At 48.1% G+C, this 23,878-nt stretch overlaps 1 protein-coding gene across 5 annotated transcripts in view; it reads left to right on the top strand.

Moving 5' to 3' along the window:
* Nucleotides 1-23,878, top strand: part of col11a1a (collagen, type XI, alpha 1a) — a 376,434-nt gene that overhangs the window by 62,248 nt on the left and 290,308 nt on the right. Inside the window, exons 5-9 of one of the 5 annotated variants that reach the window (XM_069939456.1) lie at nt 11,450-11,578; nt 14,489-14,608; nt 14,978-15,154; nt 15,296-15,397; nt 17,167-17,853. In XM_069939456.1, coding sequence (XP_069795557.1) covers nt 11,450-11,578; nt 14,489-14,608; nt 14,978-15,154; nt 15,296-15,397; nt 17,167-17,853 — 1,215 coding nt within the window. Of the gene's footprint in view, nt 1-3,887; nt 4,057-11,449; nt 11,579-14,488; nt 14,609-14,977; nt 15,155-15,295; nt 15,398-17,166; nt 17,854-23,878 lie in introns of those variants that run through there. The other 4 variants (XM_069939460.1, XM_069939457.1, XM_069939458.1 and 1 more) reach the window with 4 other exon arrangements.

Raw genomic sequence — 23,878 nt, 5'->3', positions numbered from 1 at the left:
TCTCCTAAAGGAAACCACACTATCTCCAGCCTCTTTCATCGTGTCCTTTAACGTACCCAGAAACCTCAGCTTCTATAATGGCCTCGCGATGGCCTAATTTGCCTTTGAGTGTTCCTTCCCTCAACCAAATTACTTGTATAAAATGCCTTGGGATTCTCTTTAATCCTATTCACCATAACCCCTATTAGCCTTGCTGATTCCTTTGATTTCTTTCTTGCTTTGCTTATAATCCTTAAAGGCTCTGAGTTCAGTTTCCTAAACCGTACATATGTTTCCTTTATCTTTTTGACTAAATTTGCAGCATTTCTCATTATCCAAGGTTCCTAAACCTTGCTCTTCTCGTCTTTCTTCCTCAGCTTGAACATTCTGGTCCTAAATTCTGAACAGCTGGCTTTTATATGTCTCCAACATATCAGATACAGGCTGAACTAGAAACGGCTGATCTCAGCTCCTGATGAAACTGTTGTAGTTAGCTTTCTCTTGTGGTTCTCTCTCCTGAGGTCCAAATTTATCCTTAACCACAGCAATCTTTACTCTGAAAGGAGTTTTGATCTTTGCTTTCAAAATGCTCACCCACTGAAACCCTAATTACTTGACCAGGCATATTTCCCAATACATGACCAGATACAAAGCCGAGTTAAATCCTTGGTGTTGGTGTTATTAAGGAACCTTGGTTTTTGGGGCCTTGGTTAAGAAAGAGGGGGTGCATTGCATGTATATGCAGAAAAGAACAAACAAGGTACATTAGTGGTGTAAGATCTGCAGGAATACAATTGAATGGAAAATAGGAGGCCAAAAAGAAGACATGAGGTTGCTTTGGCAGACAAAGTGAAAGAAAATCCCAAGGGCTTCTACAGATATATTAAGAGCAAAAGGGACATTGGTAAGGGACAATGTTAGTCCTGTAGAAGAGCCGAGTGGTCATCTATGTATGGAGTCAAAGGAGATGGGTGAGATTTTAAATGTTTTTTTTGCATCTATATTTACTTGGAAGGTGGACACTGAGTCTGAAGAAGAGAGGCAAACACACAGTGAAGTCATTCATCTGATACAGATTACAGAGGAGGTATTTGGTGTCTTGAGGCAAATAAAGGTGGATAGATCCCCAGGGTCTGACAAGATATTACCTTGGATCTTGAGGGAGGTTCATGCAGAAATTGTTGGAGGTCTCTTAGAGGTATTTAACATGTCCTTAGCCATGGGTTTGGTGCCAGAGGATTGGAGAATAGTTCACATCGTTCCGTTGTTTAAAAAAGGCTTGAAGAAAAATCCTGGGAAATTATTTGTAAGTGAGGCTAACATCAATATTGGAAGGTATCCTAAGAAACTGAATATGCAAGAATTTGGAGAGCCAGGGACTGATTAGGGCTAGTCCACATGGCTTTGTGTGTGGTAAGTTGTGTCCAACCAATTTTATAGAGTTTATCGAGGGGGTTACAAGGAAAATTGATGAAGGAAAGGCTGTGGATGTTATCTACGTGGACTTTAGTTCTGCCTTTAACAAGGACCCACATGGAAGGTTGTTCAAGAAGGTTCAGTCTTTCAGTATCTAGTCTGAGGTATTAAATCAGATTAAATATTGGCTTTGTAGGAGAAGCCAGAGAGTAGGGTAGATAATTCCCTCACTGTCTGGAGGCCTGTATCTAGTGGTGTGCCTCAGGGATCAGCACTGGGACCTTTGTTATTTGTCATCTTTATCAATGATCTGGATGATAATGTGGTAAATTGGAGTAGCAGGTTGTAGATGACACTAAGATTGGACGTGTTGTGGACAGTGAAGAAGGTTTTCAAAGCTGCAGAGGGACCAGCTGGAAAAATGGGATGAAAAATGGCAGATGGAATTTACTGAAGACAAGTGTGAGGTGTTGCATTTTGGAAGGACAAACCAAGAAAGGACGTACACGGTAAATGGTCAGGCACTGAGGAGTACGGGAGAACAGAGGTTTCTGGGAATATAGATGCATAATTCTTAAAAGGGTGTCATGGGAAGATAAAGAGCCTTTGGCATCTTGACCTTCATAAGTCATAGTATTGAGTACAGGAGTTGGGATGTTATGGTAAAGTTGTACAAGACATTGGTGAGGGACAATGTGGAGTATTGTGTACAGTTTTGGACACTGAACTACAGGAAAGATATCAATAAGATACAAAAAGTGCAGAAAAGATTTACTAAGATGTTGCCTGGACTTCAGTAACTGAGTCACAGGTTAGGACTTTATTCTCTGGAATGTCAGAGAATGAGGGGTGATTTGATTGAGGTATTTAAAATGATGATGGGTATAGATAGATTAAATGTAGACAGGTATTTTCCATTGAGTTTAGGTGAGATAAGAACAAGAGGACATGGGTTACATGTGAAAGGTGAAATGTTTACAGGGAACATGAGGGGAATCTTCATGGAGATGGAGGTGAAATTGTGGAACGAGCTGCCAGTGGAGGTGATGGATGTGGGTTTGATTTTGATATTTAAGGAAGGATTAGAGGTATGTGGATGGGAGGGGTATGGAGGGCTTGATTGGATGCAGGGAGGAGTTGGAAAAATAGTCAGGCTTCAAATAGGTCATCCGAATTGCTTTTTTCTGGGCTGTAGTGTGCTCCGGATAAACTCTGTGCCTTTGCTCAGTTGAATCTGTACCCTCAGTATGATTCCATGTTGAATCAGTTAATTTCACAGTTGAAACATTTGTAGTTTTTATGATCTGTCTGCCTAAAAGTAAACAGGCTGCTGGATCTCTGTGGCATTGCTCGTAAACTCAGATTGACAGAGCTGTGATGGTGAGGCACGTGCAGACACAGAATCCAAACTGCTGCCGTTTATCATTTACAAACGAGTGATGAGAAGCTAATGCTAAGAATAAATGTGAGAAGATTGCCTCTGTCTGTAATGTACTTTAATGTTCTCCAGATGCTGAGTCAGACTGAGGAGAACAGCTGGCTGGGTTAAGTTGCTTCGCATCCTGAGGGACTGTTCACTAAAGCACGTTGCCAGAGTTTCCACACATCCACTTCAAACTCCCTGTCATTCATTCATTCCAGTGCGAGGAGCCCATCTCAGTAATCCTGCACTATGGGAGGGGCAGGTCTGGGGGGGGGGGGGTCACACTGAGGGAGGGGCAGGACTGGGGGAGTCATACTGTGAGAGGGGCAGGACTGGGGGAGTCACACTGTGGGAGGGGAAGGACTGGGGGGTCACACAGGAAGGGGTAGGACTAGGGGGGGTCAAACTGGGAGGGGCTGGACTGCGGAGTCACACTGGAGAAGCAGTACTGAGGGGGTGTCACACTGTGGGAGGGCAGGACTGGGGGGGTCACACTGTGGGAGGGGAAGGACTGGGGGGGTTCACATTGTGGGAGGGGCAGTTCGGAGGGGGGTGTCACACTGTGGGACGGCAGGACTGGGGGAGTCACACTGTGGGAGGGGCGGAACTGCGTGAGCTCTATGGTCAATTAAGAATTTATGGTTTTAAAAATTGGTAAGTGGAAGTGCAGGGGTCACTGAAAAGTCTGGGAGCTCATTCTCAGCCCAGCGGTGGTAATTTCTAGAGGGATAAAGAAGAGTTTGCTCTGCAGTCTTTGACTGGGCCTGAGGGCTGTGGGAGCTGCAGTGGCTGGCAGATTGCCAAAGCAGTTTCTAGACTTCAATGGGAGTTGGATCATTATCATCGGTAACCCCACTCCCAACTGAGGACTCTCGCTCAGGACGGCTGGGGGACAGGGATTCCCGACAGCTCCTTGGACACGTGAAGCCAGAGAAGAATCGGGCTGACCCGGAGGCAGACATACCCCCTGCGCTCGAGAAGAACAGCGCTGCAGTTGTCAGTGCACAGACATTCCTGTGGAAACTCCCTTCCCTGCTCTGCTCTTTTGGAGAATGATTGATTGTGGGCTCTGCTGGTGGAAGGATCAGCAGGTGCGATAATTACTGACTGCGTCGGACTTTCATCACGGCGAGCTGCAGCTCTACGATGGTGCCCCTTGGACAGTTGCAGCTCCTGGGGTTGGGCTCCTGCAGAGGCATCTTCCTTCAGATGAAAGACTTTGGACATCGGTCTGGAAGGTGGTTTAAAAGCTCTGTCTCAGACTCTGGGTTGTGGGGGGGGGGGGGGGGGGTAATGTTGCAGTGGATAAAATTCATGGAAAGACTACGTTCTTGCCATCCACTAAAGAAGTGTCCCTGCCCCTGAGTAAGGGCCTGTCAGTGGGAGAGCTCTTCATCCCGGTGGAGCCAGTGACAGCCCCCATCCAGAAGGGGGTCCTATCTACCATGTACCCCACATTCCTGATGCAGCCCTTCTCCCTCCCCGAGATCTCTGGGGGAGGTGAAGTCAGTATCACCTTGACAGTGTGTAAGCTCGTACCTGACTATAAGTCACTGTATGACTTTAAAAGGCTGGTCTTTATGCAGTTGGCGCAGGGTGGGGATGCAGAGGGGCAGTTCCAGGTGGTCTTACAGGGGAATATTTATCCCGTGTACTGGGCCATGAGGCGACTGAGGTTCCGTGAATGGAAGGGGTATGGGCACATTCGGGGAGAGTGCCCTAACCAGCGAGCTTCTGCCTCCACCTCGATGGTGTGGGGTGGCACAGCTGGCCCTTCTTCTGCTATACCCCCTCCAGCTGTTCCTCCCCCGGGGCAGATGCCCTTCCTGAGGTGGAGGTGATGGGTGTTGGGGAAGAGAGTGGGGCATCGGTGGGGAGGGATGGACTTCTGCTAAGGGGAGGAAGGCACAGAGGAAGACAAAACACCTCCAGACCCCTTCTCTAGAGGAGCAGGAGCCAACGGTTTCCTCCAGGCCTGACCCAGAGGACCTGATAGTCTCAGGGGCTTGGGGGAGTTGGGGAGAGTGATAGGGTGTTAGAGACCAAGGATTCCTCAGAGACGGAAGTCTCTGTGCCTCAGAAAGTAGGTGGGACAAAGCACAAGAGACGTGTCTGTGGAAGTGGGAACGGGGGAGCCTGAGGAAGGGGATTTACCCCCAGTACAGACCACGTGCGTGAAGAGTGTTTTCCTGGAGCTAGACGGTGGCCCTGTGGTGGCAGGGCCACATGAGGGGAGTGATCTTCCTTCCTTCGGGGCTGCACTTCCCCAGCAAACATATCCAGAGTCAGTGGGGGATTCTGCTGAGTGGAAGGGAGGGGACCTACCCTCTGGTGTGGCTGCGTGCCCAGAGTGCAGGTCGCCTGGTGGAGAAGATAGGCCAGAATCCAGGGATTACCCGAGGGAGGATGGTCACCTGGTGGGGTGATATCCCATAAGGTGGTCTCCATCAAGGCAAGGGTTCCTGTGGTGAGACATACGGCCCCCGAATCACCCGTCCACTCAGCGCATGAATCACTGACTCATTCTGTGAAGAAGGGGGACTGGAGCGTGGAGGCAGGCAGGACTCAGACAACACGTGTCCTTTGTTTGGGCTCCAGGAAGGTCTGTGAGTCGCCTGAACTGGGGAATGGTTGTTCTGGATGAAGGGCGTCAGGGTGTCCCTCGATCACTACCACACAGACAGGGGTGGGCACAGAGGTGGAAAAGGATGTGGGATATGATGAGGAGGATTCTTTTGACACAGAGCTGGTGGACACCTTTATCCTCAGTTTTGGGTCCACGGCTGTCAGTATGGGAGAGGTGAGGGAGTTCCTGGAGGACACCCAGGGGGAGACGGAATAAAAACCAGCTGGCTGCTGCCCACTGGTCGGATCTCCCTGTGGTTGCTCAGTCCCTCCATATCATCCTCAAAAAGACGGGGAAGGAGTCAGAATTGACGAGGAATGAGCTGTGCAAATTCAAGTCACTCCTGCAGGCCTTGCTGCCTGCAGTTATGGTGAAGGGAGGCTCTACAAGGAGCCCTTCTCCCTCTACCCAGGGCTCTGGCGACGGAGTCTCCAGTGACTTGTCATGAAGATTACTGTCACCAGCCTGAACATCAATGGCTGAAGAGGGTCTCTCCGCAGGTTCCCCCATCTCTCAGTCCTTAGGGATGAGAAATACGCAGTGAGTTTCTTGTAGAAGACCCGCTCTGTTCCAGATGAATCCACCTGGCTCCTGGAATAGTGCGTGGGGGTTTACATATGTCACTTCATTTTGAGTGGGGTGGCTATCCTGTTGGCCCCAACCTTCCAACTCGAGATCCTAACGGTTCAAGAGTTGGTGCCTGGCCATCTGCTCCATCTGGCCGTGCGCCAGGATGGCGTACTTTTGCACCTTGTCAACGTTTATGCCCCTGAGCCTGGCCCGATCCAGGCGCACCTGTTCCAATATGTGTCTGCACTGCTGGTTTCAATCTGGGTGATTTTAACTGCACCCTCGAGGACAGGGGTCGTACCAGCCTTAAGTTTCACCGAGTCTCGGTGAAGATGCTGATGGAGCTGGTGGGCTCCTTTGATCTGGTCGATGATTGGCGAAACCTACATCTGGAGTCCTATGCATATTCAAGGAGGGATGGAGGTGGTGTGAGGCTCATCTCCAGAGCGCACATCTCTTGGGTGTCGGTTCCCTCCATGCAGCCAGTGGTGTGTTCGGACCACCATCTGGTTTGGGTGGCCCTCAGTCTGCTGCCCGCTCGGCCGGGGTCAGCGTACTGGCATTCTAACAACCGACTTTGGGATTCGTTTTGTCATTTCTGGGTGACATGGTCGGGGTGGGGGGAAAGGGTGAGGTTCACCTCTCAGGCTCAGGTGGGACGTGGAGAAGTTTCACATAAGTTTGTTTTGTCAGGAGTCTGTGCGAGGGTCAACCAAGGAGTGCGTGTCCGAGATCAAGCGGCTCAGGCAGGAGCTGCTTGACTTGGTCTCAGCTGGGGCTGACCGCTGAAGGTTCACTCCTTCAGTAAGGGTACCAGGAGAAGAAGGAGGTGCTGAGGGACCTGAGTTTGAGAGGTAGTGAGGCGTGTACATGAGGGTACAGGTTCAGATGCTGAGGGATATGGACCAAGCCTCACCCTTCTTCCTTTCGCTGGAGAAATTGAGGGGAGTCTGCAGGCAGCTCATAGAGCTGTTGCAGAAGACGATTCCTCTGTTATGGATCCAGTGGGAATAACCCGAGAGGTCCGATGGTTTTACATGACTGTTCTCGTCGGATCTGTCCAGTGATGATGCGCATCAGACCCTGTGGGAGGACCAGCCGCAGTTCAGCCCTGAGGCTATCGAGTGGCTGGAATCTACCCTGTCATTGGAAGAGCTGACCGGAGCTCTTCACCAGCTACAGAGCGGCTTGTCTCTGTGGCTGGTCGGACTGATAGTGGGATTCCTCAGAGCCTTCTGGACATCCTGTGTGTGGACTTCTCCAGGGTCCTGGAGAAGAGCCTGGCAACAGGGGAAATGCCCCTTTCTTGGCGCAGGGCAGTCATCATCCTGCTGCCGAAAAAGGGAAATCTCTGCTGCCTGAGGAATTGGCACCCGTTATCTCTCCTGAGCGCAGAACCTTTGCTTGGGTGAGGGCCAATCACCTGGGCTCTGTACTGGCTCAAGTGATTCACCCTGACCAGTCTTACATGTCCTGGGCTGGTCCATTCAGGACAACACCCACCTTGTCCAGGACCTGGTCCAACTGACCCGTGAGACTGGTCTGTTGGCTGCCTTTCTCTCTCTCGACCAAAAGGCATTCGACAGGGTGGAATATGGTTACCTCTCGGGTCCCTCCACTCGTTTGGACTGGGGCGTGTTTCACAGCCTGCATTCAACTAATGTACACCGTGGCAGAGTGTTTCATCAAGGTCAATGGGTCCTTAATGGCGTCTTTTTGCTTTGGCGGGGGGTGAGTGATATGTCAGGGGTGTCCCTTGTCGGGGCAACTGCACTCCATCTGCAAAGAGCCATTCCTGTGCCTTCTTCAGAAGAGGCTGCTGGGGCTGGTGCTGAGTGAGCCAAAGATGAAGGTCATCCTCTTGGCTTATGCCGATGATGTCCTCCTCATGGTCACTAACCCCAATGACCTGCAGAGGATTCGTGCATGGCTAGAGGTCTTGGTAAGGGTAAACTGGGTGAAGTGTTCTGGCCTTCTGGTGGGACAGTGGCAGGTGGATTCCCTACCTGAAGAGATTTGTCCCTTTGAGTGGAGTGCTATGCATCTCCCTATCTGGGGTTCTAGCCGGGTGCAACTAGGGAGTCCTGCCTGGAGGTGTCTGAGAGTTTGGGACACTGGTTGGGTCTCCTCTGTGTAATTCTGTTTCAGGGCAGGGCGCAGTTCATCAACCAGCTGGTGGTCTCCATATATAACCACTTACAGCACAGAACAGGCCAGTTCGGCCCAACTAGTCCATGCCAGAACAAATCCCCACCCTCCTAGTCCCACTGACCAGCACCCAGTCCATACCCCTCCAGTCCTCTCCTCTCCATGTAACTATCTAGTCTTTCCTTAAATGTAACCAATGATCCCGCCTCGACCACGTCTGTCGGAAGCTCATTCCACATCCCAACCACCCTTTGTGTAAAGAAATTTCCCCTCATGTTCCCCTTATAATTTTCCCCCTTCAATCTTAAACCATCCCCTCTAGTTTGAATCTCCCCCACTCTTAATTGAAAAAGCCTATCCACGTTTACTCTGTCTGTCCCTTTTAAAATCTTAAACACCTCTATCAAGTCCCCCTTCAATCTTCTACGCTCCAGAGAAAAAAGCCCCAGTCTGCACAACCTTTCCCTGTAACTCAAACCTTGAAATCCTGTCAACATTCTCGTGAACCTTCTCTGCACTCTCTCTATTTTGTTTATATCTTTCCTATAATTTGGTGACCAAAACTGTACACAGTACTCCAAATTTGGCCTCACCAATGCCTTGTACAATTTCATCATAACCTCCCTACTCTTGAATTCAATACTCCGATTTATGAAGGCCAACATTCCAAATGCCTTCTTCACCACACCATCTACCTGAGTATCAGCCTTGAGGGTACTATTTACCACAACTCCTAAATCCCTTTGTTGCTCTGCACTCCTCAATAGCCTACCATTTAATGCCTATGACCTATTTAGATTTGCCTTTCCAAAATGTAACACCTCACACTTATCAGTATTAAATTCCATCAGCCATTTCTCAGCCCACACCTCCAGCCTTCCTAAATCACCTTTTAATCTACGGTAATCTTCCTCACTGTCCACAACACCACCAATCTTTGTATCATCCTCAAACTTGCTCCACCCCTACTTCCAGATCGTTAATATATATAACAAACAATAGTGGACCGAGGACCGATCCCTGAGGAACTCCACTAGTCACCGGCCTCCAATTAGACAAACAATTTTCTACCACTACTTTCTGACACCTCCCATCCAACCATTGCTGAATCTATTTCACTACCTCCTCATTTATACCTAATGCCTCCACCTTTTTTCCTAACCTCCTGTGGGGAACTTTGTCAAAAGCTTTACTAAAGTCCAAATAGACAACATCCACAGCTTTCCCTTCATCAACATTTTTTGTAACCCCCTCGAAGAACTCAATCAGATTTGTCAAGCATGATCTACCCCTGACAAAACCATGCTGATTACTCCCTATCAATCCCTGTACCTCCAAATATTTGTAAATACCATCCCTCAGAACACTTTCCATCAACTTGCCCACCACAGACGTCAGACTCACAGGCCTATAATTCCCAGGTTTACATTTGGACCCTTTCTTAAACAGCAGAACCACATGTGCCACCCTCCAATCCTTTGGCACCACCCCTGTGGCCAGTGACATCCTAAATATCTCTCTTAATGGCCCCACTATCTGTCCACAAGCCTCCCTGAGTGTCCTTGGGAATATTTTGTCCGGTCTCGAAGCTGTGATACCGGTTAGTCACCCTGGTCCCAACCACGGTTTATGTTTCCATGACCCAGAAGAAGTTGGTGGACGTCTTCTTGGGAAACAGGAGGTGCTGGGTCTCTGTTGCAGTCCTGAGTCTGTCAATCGAGGAGGGCGGTCAGTCACTGGTGTGTCCAGACCCAGCTGGCAGCCCTCCGTCTTGGGGTCCTGCAGAGATGCATGTTCACCGAGTATCTGTCCATGGTAGCACGTGCTGGCCACCTACTTCCTTCACATGGGTCACTGCCTATGGGGGCACACAGCTCCCAGTGGTGAAAATCAGTCATGCCGTGATGGTGGAGCTGCCACGTTTTACTGGGAGCTGATGCGGGTCTGAGGCGTTGTGTCTGCCAGAGAAAGAGGGTGGTCCCCATCCTGCAGGGATAGGTGTCAGGAGGGCTTGGTGGGGTAGAGCAGTCCCAGTTGTGCTGAGCCCCAATCAGCTGGGGGTGCTCGTCGGACCCAAAGCCCGACAGGATAATGTGAACTGCCTTGTGGCATTTTGCTCTGTGCTGTTCCGGGATGCACTGAAGTGGTTCCTGTTCTGGCTGCACCTGCACACTTTTCACTTCCTCGCTCTCATCAGTCATCCAGACACACCGTGGTGGACTGCTTTACAACCTGTTATTGAGGACGATCCCCAGTGGAGGTTCCTGTATGCAAGAATCCTCCCCCTTTACATCAGGGACCTGGGCTGAAGAGCACTGCATCAAGCTGTGCCATGTAACTGCTCTCTGAGTTGGTTCACCGAGACCCCGGTCGCCTGTTCATCGACACCACGGCTGCCTGTCACTTCTGCGAACTGGAGGAGACGGGGTACCACATCTTTGCGGAGTGAGTGAGGTTGCATCCCTCCTTCACCTACCTGAAGGGGCTTCTCCCCAAATTCTGATTGCACTTCAGCCCCACACTCCAGATCGACAGCCCCCCAGTGCGGAAGGGGCCGGGCATTCAGTGGATCTTCTTGTGCTGATGGGGTTGGTGAAACTGGTCATTCACGGGTTGAGGCAGCGGGCGCTCGAGGGTGGAGGGAGAACTGACTGCCTGCCTGTCCTTCGGGGAGATGTCCGAGCCTGTGCGGTGTTGGAGCGGGAACACGAGGTGTCCAAGGTGGCCGAGTTTAGGGAACGGTGGGGCCCCCCCCCCCAGGGGATGATGATGAAAATCGTGTTTGAATTTGATGTGTAATGCTGTGTAATAGAAAGATAGTTGTAATTGCTGCTTTTCACGGGTTGGTTGCCATATTATGGTGGGTTTTGGTTTGAGTTGTAGTTTTGTGTTTGTAATGTTGTAGTTGAATAAAGTTTGTTAGTTTATTTTAAAAAATGACATGGCCGAGTTAATCATATTATATTTTGAACTCTACCTATCTTCCCACTGGTCAGTGAGTGCAACCTGGACATTCTCCAACCTCCTGGTGTTTCTCAGAATCCTGCTGAATGGCGATTTGCCTTCAGTGAAAACCTTTCTCATCATGACGACAGATCTCAATGTCACCCATTCACCACTGGTGCTGCCCCAATGCGCTGAGTTTTCCAGTATATCTTGTATTTGTGCTTTGTGCTGTGACGGAGCGCTCAGTTCCTGTGCTGGGAACCACATGGTGTCTTCTACCCCAATCTGTGTGACTGGTGGTAGTTTTGGTGAGAATCTAATGCTTGTGTCTCTGTTTACAGGGGGATATCCAGCAGCTCCTGATCGTCCCTGATCCTCGAGCAGCCTACGATTACTGTGACCATTACAGCCCTGACTGCAGCACTCCACTGCCCCAGCTCCCTCAGGCCCAGGAAGCCCAGATCACTGAGGTCAGTCACACAGCCCTGTTCCTGCACCCCGCAGGGAGAAACACAGCAGGGAAGGGGTGAGGAAGGAGAGAGAGGGAAAAAGAAACACACTCAAAAGTATGCACATGCACACATACACACCCACACACGCTGACACACACACAAATGCACAGGGATACATACATACACACACACACATACACACACAGGCATACACTCACATAGGCACACAAGCAAATATACACACTCACACACAGATACACATACACACACACCCACAAACACAGAGGGATTGAGACATACCATCAAAGAAGGGAGAGGGAAGAGGATCACAGAGTGAGAGAGAGAGAGAGAGAGAGAGTGAGAGAGAGAGGGAAGGAGAGGGAGAGGAGGAGGTGGTGATAGGGCTGAAACTTTTATTAGTGGGGTGGGTGGAAGTTGACTGAGGAATCTCCAGTCAGTGTCTGATGCCACATGGTTCCTCTTCCAGATCTCTTCACCTGTCCCTCTTTTCTGACTCCGTTCTCCGCCTGATCACTCTCTCTGCCTATTCCCTTTCTCAATCTAATCCCCCTCCACCTGTCACTATCTCTCTGTGTGAACCATCTTCTACCATCCACACTCTCCTTCTGCCCCAGTTTTCCATCTCTGCCCCTTCTCTCCTCATGTTCGTCTTGCTGTAAGGGACACGGTGGAAGGAGGGATGCATGTGAGGGCGCGTGGGGGTGAAGAGAAGGGAAGTGTGTGGGTGTAAGAGGGAGTGTGGGGTGTAGAGGGGAGTGTTGGGGTGTAAGGGGATGAGGTGTAGGGGGAGTGTGGGGATGTAGGGGAGTGTGGGGGTGTAGCAGAGTGTGGAGTGTAGGGTGTATGGGTGTAGTGGTGGGGAGTGTGGGGTGTAGAGGGAAGTGTGGGGGTGTAGAGGAGAGTGTGGGATGTAGAGTGGGTGTGGGGATGTAGGGGAGAGTGTGGCGGTAAAGAGCAGAGTGTGGGGGTGTAGGGGAGAGTGGGTGTGAAGAGGGGAGTGAGTGTAAAGGGGAGGGTTGGGTGTATAAGGGGGGTAGGGGTGTAGGGGGAGTGTGGGGAAGTAGAGGAGGGGAGTGTGGGATGTAGGGGGGGTGTAGGGGTGTAGGGGAGGGGAGTGTGGGGGTGTAGAGGGGTGTGTGGGGGTGTCGGGGGGAGTGTGGGGTGTAGAGGGAGTGTGGGGGTGTAGGGGAGGGGAGTGTGGGGGTGTAGAGGAGAGTATGGGGGTGTAGGGGGGAGTGTGGGGGTGTAGGGGGAGTGTGGGGGTGTAGAGGGAGTGTGGGGGTGTAGAGGGAGTGTAGGGGTGTAGAGGAGAGTGTGTGGGGAGTGGGTGTTGGGGAGAGGGGTGTGAATGAGAGGGTAGTTGAGGAAGAGAATACAGGAGTAAGGGGGGATGTGTGGAGGAGAGGTGGGGTAGTTGGGAGAGGACGTGGAGGAGGAGATGGGGTGCAGTCTGTGGGGAGGCTGAGGGGAGTTGGGGGATGGTGTGGGTCCCCAAGGAAGAGGGGAGATTGGGGTGACAGTGGGAGGGGATTGACAGGTTGTAGGGGTGTTTGGGGGAGGTGGTTAGGGAAAGGAGTGCCAGGCATCTGGGGTGGGGTTTTGGAAGGGGAGGGGTGATGGGGTGTGGTGGAGAATGGGAGGAGGGGTGGGTGTGGAGTCTGTGGGGGGTTGTCCAGGGGATGGGGAAGTGTTATGGCATAAGGGTAAGGATGACGGGATGGGGGAGGGGAGACAGGGTGGAGGGAGGGGTGACGGGGTTGGGTGGGGAATATGGGTGGGGGAGGACTGGCTGGACATTCAGTAGGGTGACATGGACAGTGGAGATGTTGATAGGAGAGGAGAGGGGTTTGACCACAGGGACGGGGTCAGAGAAAACCTGGCCCCTCACCCAGCTCTTGCTTCAATCCGGACCTGGACTGCTCACTCCCCCTTCTGCTGAACTTCTGCTATCACCCTGCAGACCGCATTCCCTTGATCCCCCTCACAGCCCCTGCTGACCTCCCCTCAGCTGGCCAGCTCACCGACCGCCTGGTGACACCCCCTTATCTCGTTAACCCAACGCACCCTCCACTGAATCCCTGGTGATCCACCTTCTCTCTCCCAGCTCTCTGACTCTCTCCCCTTGTCTGATTCCCTTTCCTCCTTCCCCTGACTCTCTCTCCTCCCTTTCCCATGACTCCCTCCATTCTACTCTCCCCTTTCCCCTCTCCCCCTCTCCTCTCCCCTTTCTCCTCTCCCCTCCCCTTTTCCCTTTCCCCCCTTTCCTCTCCCCTCTCCTCACCCCTCTCCTCTCCTCTCTCCTCTTCCCATCCCTGTTCCACTCCACGTCTCCAATCCCCATCCCCATCCATGACGTCACTCCCCATCCTCATCCAATCCTTGTCCCCACCCCTGTCCACACTCCCCGTTCCCACTCCCAGTCCCTGTCCACGTTCCCACTCCCCATTCTCGTCACCACTAACGCATTTTATTTGGTCTGCTTCAGTTCGGCCTACTGCCTGGCCACCGTGTGGACGCTTCTCATGGCTCAACTTCTTGGCCAGGTAAAAGTCCACGGTCTCAGATGGAAACCAGCCCTTCCCACACCACGTCCAACCAACAGCTCACCCCACAGCCAATATCTCCCCACTTTTCTGTCTCTAAATCAATTGTTGAACCATGCTTGTTGCTTATCCAATGGAAATATGATCTTTGGAGGGTTGTGTTGATGGAGTGGTCCTCAATGCATACCTGTCAGAGTACTGCCATCAATGTAGGATGGTCAGGGGTAATGCAATTGTTCGTCACTCATCCACAGACCCATGAACCCAAGTGCTGGACATATTTCTTGTGGTGATGGATTGGGTGAGTTCTGAACCTGACCCCATCAGGCTACTGCTAACTCATTGCTCTGCCCTCACCATGCAGTTCCCTCTGGAAAAGACCCTGAACTATGGCTACGGCTATGGTGATGCTGATTTTGTAGAATATAATTCTCGTCTAGCTGAGGAAAACCCTACTCTGGAAGGGGCAGAAACCCCAACCCAGGTAACAGACAAGTCCTGTGTCTGCCATTGTCTGTGGTCTTCGTCTGTCAGTCTCTCCATCATCTCCATGTCAGTCTTGTCATTCTTGTGTCTCCATTGCTGTCTCTCCCACCCTTTCCCTCCCGGATTCCCTCCCTCCATGTCCATCCTTCCTCATCCTCCTTCCATCTATCCCTCCCTCCACAACCTTCATCTCCGCTTCCATTCCAGCCCACCCTCACTCTCCCTGTTCCTTATTCTCCCTTCCTTCCCTCTCCCCTCCCCTCCCTTCCCTTGAAACCCACCTTCCCTGCTCTTTCCCCCCCCATCCCACCCTCCCACCATTCCCCATTGCCCCTCATGGTGTTCATGTCTCTGCATTCCATCTCAGCACATTTTTCAGACAAGGAAACCCATTTCATTCTTCAAAGAGAAGACGATCTCTGGGCAAACTAACACAATGGCCGTAGCAACAAAGGTTCCTTCCAAAAAAACATTCACAGCTCAGAAGAGGGAGCAAGAGCAATTCAGACAGCAGAGATTTACCAAAGTCCAACTGGGGCAAAAGGTAGTCAACGTGATCAAGATCTTTCCAGGTGAAGACTGGAAGATCTGTGATGAACCATCTCTCCCTGGCCCATCATGGGCACCATTCCTTGAAGTCCAATGAATGGTCTGAGATTAAAGTTCCTCCTCTGTGTGTCCTCAGGAAGTGAACAATGTTCTCCCAGAGCAGCAGGTGGAGGAATATTACTATGAAACCTATGAAGGAACAACCAGTTCTTCAGCAGCCAGAGAGAAGGCCAATGAGGTAAGATGCATTGGGACAAAGCTTCTGGGTCAGGCTATCTACAGTTGGGGGTCAACTCTGGGCATTGGGGGAGGAGGTGGGGAAGGAGTCACATGGAGGATCAACAGAAGGCAGGCTTCCAGGGAGCTGCAGAAACTCTCAGCGCCGATCCCCAATCCTGGAGGCTTCTCACCAGTGGAACTACGGTATGGATTCATCTTTCATCCAAACATCAGATTTTGTTGGAATTTGTTTGGAATCTGCTGGGCTTTTCACTTTTGCCTCACTGTTTACATTTAACTGTTACGGTTAAATGTTAAAAAACAGTTTTACTGTTGATCACTGCAGGAGTCAAGTGCACCCGGCCATGGAATGTTTTAACAATGTTTGCATTTTGTTTGATTCATTGCTCGCTGTATGGTGATTCTCCATACTCTCTGGGAATAAGGAACAGAACCCCCCCCATCACCACCACCCTTGGCAAGGCCAGCATTTATTGCCCATCCGTAATGGCCCCTAGGAAGATGGTGGTGAGTGGCCTATGTCATTCTCTGCGGTTGTCCTGGGTTGGGGAGGGAGTTCTCGGACCCGGGCCCTGGTACTTGTGTTCCCATCCTAGAATCCTCCAACATGTCAACCGACAAAGGTCCATCCACCTTCTATGGCTGCACAGAGAGTAGTGCTGCTGCCTCCCAGCTCCGGGGTCATGGGTTCGATCTCCACCTCCAGTGCTGTCTGTGTTGAGTTTGCATGTTCTCCCTGTGACCTGGTTGGTTTCCCCCAGGGTGCTCTGGTTTTCTTCCACATCCCACAGACATGCAGGTCATGGATTAATTGTGTGGGTGGAGTGTAGAACCTGGAGGGAGTTGAAGGGAGTATGGGGGGAATGGATTACAGGGGAATCTGTAAGCCGGCATGGATTCAATGGGCCTTCTATCCTGTGAGGAGCTTTGGAAACCGGTTACTGCCATTCTTCTGGCTCTTAATTCTTTGGAAAAAAAGGTGGCCCGGTTGGTGTAGCAGTTCATTGCCATCTTAAAGCACCAGTGATCGGGACTGGGGTTCGATTCCTGTGCTGTGTGTAAGGAGTTTGTATGTTCTCCCTCTGTCTGAGTGGGTTTTCCCCAGGGGTTCTGGTTTTCTCCTGCTGTCAAAATGTACTGAGGTTGTGGGTTAATTGGGTGCAATTGAGTGGCACGGACTCATGGACTGGAAGGGTCTGAAACCTTGCTATATGTCTAAATTTAAACTTGAAAATTTAAATTCTGCCCTTCCCCCCCCACCCCCCCTCCCACCCCATCAGATGTTTCAGGGAAACTGGATGATAAAAGGTGGGGTGTTACTCAGTTTCAAACATTATCCATCATTTCCTGCCAAAAAAAAGGAAAGGGATTGAAAACTGAAATCAAACAAAGCAAAAATGTTAACAATTCGAAGCCAGGCCTTGACTCCATGCTGAGACTTGTTTGCAAAGGCAGCCCGGACATGTAGCCAACCCGCACTTCTTCCTGGCTAACAGATTTGTTTCCTTTTACCCTGCTCCCCCACGTTTGGGATCAGGGTTTGCTCTTCAATGCCAATTCACCAACCTGCTTACCGATCCAACTAACAAAGCCAGCCAGTGGCCAGAGGATCCCATCAAGGGGGAATGACCCCCTTCCCAAAATGCCTTCCATTTCCGTGGCTACTTTGCAAAAGGTCATTGTGTGGAATTTTGCTGAAGCTTTACTAACATGATGCTGTGTTGCTCTCCATTCCTGAACCATCGCAAATCGCACGGATTAAATAAGGCCAAGACTGATGAAGATTACAAAGAAGACTATCTGACTGGAGAAGATGATTATTATCCAGACAAGAAGGAATCTGAGGGGAAGGAGCAGGACTTTAATGAGTATGACCTCAGCAAATATGACTTCAAAGACTTCAGGATCAGTGAACACGATCTCAAAGGGCATGACCCCAAAGGGCATGACCCCAATGAGTATAACCCTATCGAGTATGACCCCAATATGTATGATGTTGAGTATGATCCCAATCAATATGACCCAAATGAATATGACCTCAAAGGACATGACCCCAAAGAGTATAACCCTATCGAGTATGACCCCGATGAATATGACCTTAAAGGACATGACCCCAAAGAATATGACCCTACTATTGAGTATGACCCCGATGAATATGACCTTAAAGGACATGACCCCAAAGAGTATGACCCTACTATCGAGTATGACCCCGATGAATATGACCCCAGTGAATACGACCTCAAAGGGCAATATCCCAAAGGTTCTTCTGCCAAAGGATCAGGTGGTAATGATCATGAATTTAAAGTGTACGACATCGAGGAGAACGACCCCGATGAATATGACCCAAAACATTACGGAGAGGAATACTATTATGAAATCACAGAATATGAGGATAAGGAGCCAAGATTCGGTTCCGAGGAGGATGTTGGTCCAGGGATTGCTGCTGAGACGAGAGTGAGTCCTCGACACAATGAGTTGCTTGCTTCAATTCCAATGTTAAAGTTAATGAATGATACGGCCAGGAGTAGGCCCCTAGGCCCAAGCTGACCATGGCACCCATTTGCCCGCATTAGGTACTTATCCCTTTATGTGGGGGCATTAAAAGTTATGGGGAGAAGGCCAGGCAGAGGGGTGAGTGGAGAAATAATCAATTCACGATGAAATGGTGGGGCAGACTTGATGCGCTGAATGGCTTATTTCTGCTCTTATGGTCTTCTCAAGTTCAAATGCCTGTCAAACATTGTAATTACATTCACCTGCTCTGACAGCATATTCCAATGTGATAATACATCTCAGATGGATAGAATAGAGTACTGAGACTTTAAAATTCTCTCCTCTTGCCTTAAATCTATGCACTCTAGTTCTGGACTGCCCTGGGTGAAAGATTCAGACCATTTACCTGAGATATTTATACTACTCCATAATTTTATAAATCTCTTGTCCTTCTGCATAATGATGAGAATAAACCCATCTTATCCCATTTCTCCTCATAAGAACATTCCATTCAATCTCTCAGAGAGCCTCTTCTGCACAATGTGAGCTACCCTCTAATCCTCTGGCACCACACCCGTGGTGAAGGGCATTTTAAATATTTCTGCCAGTGTCCCTGCAATTTCTACACCAGCCTCCCTCAAGGCCCTGGGGATTTAACCATCCTTATTTGCTTTCAGACAGCAAGCACTTCCACCTCTTTAATCTGTACAGATTCCATAACCTCACTGCTGGTTTTTCTTACTTCCCACGACGGTTCCTGTTTCTGAGTGAATGCTGATGGAAAAAGCATTTACAATTACCCCCATCTCTTTTGGCCCCATACAAAGCCGACCATTCTGATCTTCAAGGGGACCAATTTTGTCCCTGATTATCCTTTTGCTCTTAATATACCTGTAGAAACCCTTAGGATTTTCCTTCACATTGTCTGCCAAAGTAACTTCACTTCTTCTTTACCCTTCCTGATTTCCTTCTTGAAGTTTGTCTTGAATTTTTTATACTCCTCAAGTACTTCATTTGCTTTGTGTTGCCTATACCTGTTATACACCTCTCTTCTTCCAAACCAGATCCCCAATATACCTCAAAAACCAACTAACCTTGCCTGCTAACCTTGCTTTTAATCCTGACAGGAACATACAAACTCTGTTCTCTCAAAATTTCTCCTTTGAAGGTCCTCCACTTATCTCGCACATCCTTGACTGAAAACAACTTATCCCAATCCATGCATTTGAGATCCTTTCTCATTTCCTCAAAATTAGCCTTTCTCCAATTTGGAACCTCAACCCAAGGCCCAGACCAATCCTTTTCCATAATTAACTTGAATCTAATGGCATTATGATCACTGGACCCAAAATGTTCCCCTACACATACTTCTGTTTTTTGAATATCTTATGTAAAATTTTCTCCACACGTGTATTCATCAAATTTAATCAACTAACACAAATTACAAATAGAAAAACATCCTAAAACTACATACATGATGGAAGAAAATCCCACAATCCCCCCAACCCCCTCTCCCCAAACCCCAACACAAACCATCCTCCCACAACCCCCCCCCACCCAAAACCCTCCAAACCCCTCCACCCTCAGAATAGTTAATATGAAAAAATTAGTTATATCAAGGGAAAGAAAAAAGAAACTTTCAGGATTGCACAGAGGAATATTGTCTAACACACATATTCAAACAAGATCTTTTAATACATTTCAGAGGAGATTCTCGTGGGTCTAGAGGCACAGGAAGCACAACATAAATTTAAACCTAATATTTGAGTGTACTCCTGCACATACGTCTATCACCTGTCCTATCTCGTTTCCTAATAGGAGATCCAGTATTGCACTCTCTCTAGTTAATACCTCAAAATATTGATTTAGAAAACTTTCCTGAACACATTTGACAAACTCCAACCCAACCAGCCCTTTTACAGTGTGGAGTCCTAGTCAATGTGTGGAAAATTAAAATCCCTGACTATCACAGCCTTGTGTTTCCTGCAGCTGTCTGCTATCTCTCTACAGATTTGCTCCTCCAATTCATGTTGACTATTGGATGGTCTATAATACAACCCCATGAATGTGGTCATACCTTTCCCGTTCCTCAGTTCCACCCATATAGCCTCAGTAGACGAGCCTCTGGTCTGTCCTGCCAGAGCACAGCTGTGATATTTTCCCTGATGAGCAACTCCACCCCCTTTCATCCGCCTTGTTCTATTGCGTCTAAAGCAACGGAAGCCCGGAGCGTTGAGCTGCCAGTCCTGCCCCTCCAGCAACCAAGTTTCACTAATGGCTACAATGTCTTAACTCCCTGAACTCTCCTTGCATGACCTCCTCACCCTTCCTACCCACGTTTTTGGGTCCCTCCATAACATCTGGCTGCTCACCCTCCATCCTGAGAATACCATGAACTCGATCTGAGATATCTTGGACCCTGGCACCAGGGAGACAACAGACCATCCGGGATACGTTCTCTTCCAGAGAATCCTTTTTTGATCTATTACGAACCCAGAGGACCCATAAACCCAGCAACAATAGATATTCACCAAGACAAATGGTTACTTAAACAAAAGTTGCTTTTAATTATCTTTAGACATGAAAACAGAATCACACTTTAACTTATCGCGATTGACTTAATTAACTTAACTTAACCCCCTTGTAATTCTAACCCCCTTGTAATTCTAACCCCCTTGTAATTCTAACCCCCTTGTAATTCTAACCCCCTTGTAATTCTAACCCCCTTGTAATTCTAACCCCCTTGTAATTCTAACCCCCTTGTAATTCTAACCCCCTTGTAATTCTAACCCCCTTCTAATTCTAAGTGTACATGTATATAATGTGTGTGAAAGTTCAGAAAAGTTTTTTGGTTCACAGTCCAATCTCACTTCTCATTCCTCCAAGTTCACTGGTTGCAAGCAATTCTTCTACTGTGCACAGAATTTAACATTTATTAAGTTCACTAGTCTTTGGTACTCGAAAGGTAAATGGTTACTGCTCCAGGAGATCCACAACTGATTTACTTCCACCAACCGCTTCAATGTCTTGCTGACTAAACTTGCCCCTTCGTGGTTCTCCAGATGATAACCTCTTTCTTTCAGGTCACCACAGAGTTCCTTTTTGTTTTCTCTTATTCCAAGTGAAACATTAGACAGCCAGTCCTTTCCTCTTGCATGAACCCCAAGGGCTTTGGCCAGGCTGAATTAAGAACTCACAACCCATCTTCCAAATGGGGTTTTCCTTAAGCTTGCCAGCTTGTCCTGTTCCAGTCCCAGCTGCTGTTCCTGGCTGTAACACTGTAGAGTCTCTGTCTCTGTCTCACATTTCTTTAATCTCTTGTTCACTTACTGCTTTGCCCCTGAAGTTTACAAGATCTGGATCTGTTTTCAGTTGTTGAATTAACTCTTTCCTTGACAAAGAGAAATCCTTACTCTCACAATTACCCTGCTCTTTCAAAACTATTTCAGAAGTACCGGGCAAGTCTGGATCTTCTTTAGCTCTCATCATTTTCTTAGACAAAGACCTTGTTACAGCACATGCAGGATGTATCTCACAATCCTCTTCAACCTCATCCTTACTAGGCCGATTAGTTAATCTCAAAACTGATCCAACTTTATCCTCTGCCAAATCATTCCCTAATAAAAATGAGACACCCTGCATGGGTCACTTTGAAATTACTCCTACCACAACGGGTCCTTTAACTAATTCTGAATTTAGCTCAATGTTGTGAAGAGATATTGACTCTACCTCACCTTTAATCAAAGTTGTCTCACCTGTGTCAGTCCTCTGATCAAGAGTTAAAACACTTTACAACAACAGTGACTGAACAGCCCCAGTATCTCTAAAAATTTTAACTGGAACCAGTGATTTTCCCTCCTTTACTGAAACCAAGCCCTCTGACAGACCAGGAAAGGTATGACCACACTCATGGGGTTGTATTATAGACCGTCCAATAGTCAACAAGAATTGGAGGAGCAAATCTGTAGAGAGATAGCAGACAGCTGCAGGACATCCTTACCAGGTTTGGAACATCTGCTCTCCCTAAATTCAACTGTTTGAATACATTCTTCTGGCAAAACCAGGTGTAATTTAATCTCATTTGGAACACATCTTTTAATTTCCTCAATTAACATCAATTCTCTCGATCAGTCAAAATCATTATTTATTCCTTTTGAGGCACACCAATGGATAAACCATACCGATTTCTTTAGAGCAAAATCCATATAAAATTGATTCCATGTTTTCATCAAACTCCTAAATTTTTGTCTGTACACTTTTGGAACCAACGCATAAGCTTTCAATACTGCTTGTTTAACAGTATCCTAATTTGCCACTTGCTCTGTAGCCAAACTAGAGGATGCAATTTATGCTTTTCCCCTCAATACACTTTGAAGCATAAGAGGCCATTTTCCTTTTGGCCATCTTGATCTCTCAACAACCTTTTCAAAAAGCTGAAAATATGTATCTATATCTCCCTCATCAAAAGGAGGAACTAGATTTACCTCTACTAGGCAAAATCCTCTCCCCAGGAGTTAGAGCCTCAATTCTCTTACTTCTCTCCATCTCAGTTTTTACTTCTCTAACTGAAACCGTCTGTCCCTTTCACTCTTTTCCGTCATATTTTCTTTGTCTTTCATCACCCTCCCTCTGTTTTTCAGCTCCCCCTTCCTCATATTGTCCCTGTAAGCCTCATATTGTTGTCTCTGCAACTCAAAATTCAGTTTTTTTTCTTTCTTCTTCCACCCTCAATTTCTCCATTTCCAATTGCAACTCAACAGATCTATCCTCCAGAAAATTATCTCTGTCTTTCTCAACAAACTTTTCCTCGTCTATATATTTCACTATAATCCTCTGTATTTGTATTTTCCCCATCCAGTGCTTGACTTCAGACAGTTTTAATGCCTTAGAAATAACTATCATTTCCTCTTTTCTCTTGCTCTGCAGGAGATGGTTGTGACAAAAATGTATCAACCTCCATTTCTGCTGTTTTTCCACACACAAGCTTTAAATTAATTTGAAAAAAAAAACAACTAACTAATAAATCACAAAAACTCTGATTTTTCAATCCAAAAGAACAAGTCCCCATAAGATGTTACGAGCCCAGAGGACCCTTAAACCCAGCATCAATAGATGTTCACCAAGACAGTTACTTAAACAAAAGTTGCTTTTAATTATCTTTAAACATGAAAATAGAATCAAACTTTAACTAACCCCCTTCTAATTCTCAGCTCACGTGTACGTAATGTGTGTGTAAGTTCAGAAAAGTTCTTTGATTCACAGTCCAATCTCATTTCTCATTCCTCCAAGTTCACTGGTTGCAGGCAATTCTTATTCTGTGCACAGAATTTAACATTTATAAAGTCCACCAGACTTTGATGTTTGAAAGGTAAATGTTTACCACTCAGGAAGGTTCTTGTTGGTTTTCAGAGAGAGATTTGTTGTTCCAGGATTTCCACAACCAATTTACTTCCATCGTCCACTCAGTGTCTTGCTGAAGAAACTTGCCCCGTCAGGGTTCTCCAGATGATAACCTCTTTCTTTCAAGTGATCACAGAGTTCCTTTTTGTTTTCTCTTATTCCAAGTGAAAATAAGAGAAACCCAATCTCTCCTCTTGTATGAACCATAAGGGCTTTGACCAGGCTGAATTAACAACTCACAATCTGTCCTCAAAATGGGGTTTTCCACAAGCTTGCCGGCTTGTCCTGTTCCAGTCCCAGCTGTTGCTGACTGTAACACTGTAGAACTGAGCTCTGTCTGTCTCTCTCTCTCTCTCCAACACACACACACACACACACAGAAAGTCTGTTTGACTCTCTTTGCTTGCAAAATCACATGATCCTCTTCGAACATCTCCAGACAATGTGCGGCTCCTCCAACAAGATCTTTCATCTGTTGCCTTTTTGTAAATCACAATCCATTAGTAAACTCTCTTGAGCACTCTCCAAAGCTCTTGCAAATGCTGTGGGGCCCCGATATCTCCAGCATCAGCAGAATTTCAGCATT

The sequence above is a fragment of the Narcine bancroftii genome, chromosome 5 (assembly GCF_036971445.1).
Source record: "Narcine bancroftii isolate sNarBan1 chromosome 5, sNarBan1.hap1, whole genome shotgun sequence".
In the NCBI taxonomy this organism is placed as follows: domain Eukaryota; kingdom Metazoa; phylum Chordata; class Chondrichthyes; order Torpediniformes; family Narcinidae; genus Narcine; species Narcine bancroftii.
Note: the sequence above shows the minus strand (reverse complement) of the source record. Positions and strands in the feature narration are given on the sequence as shown.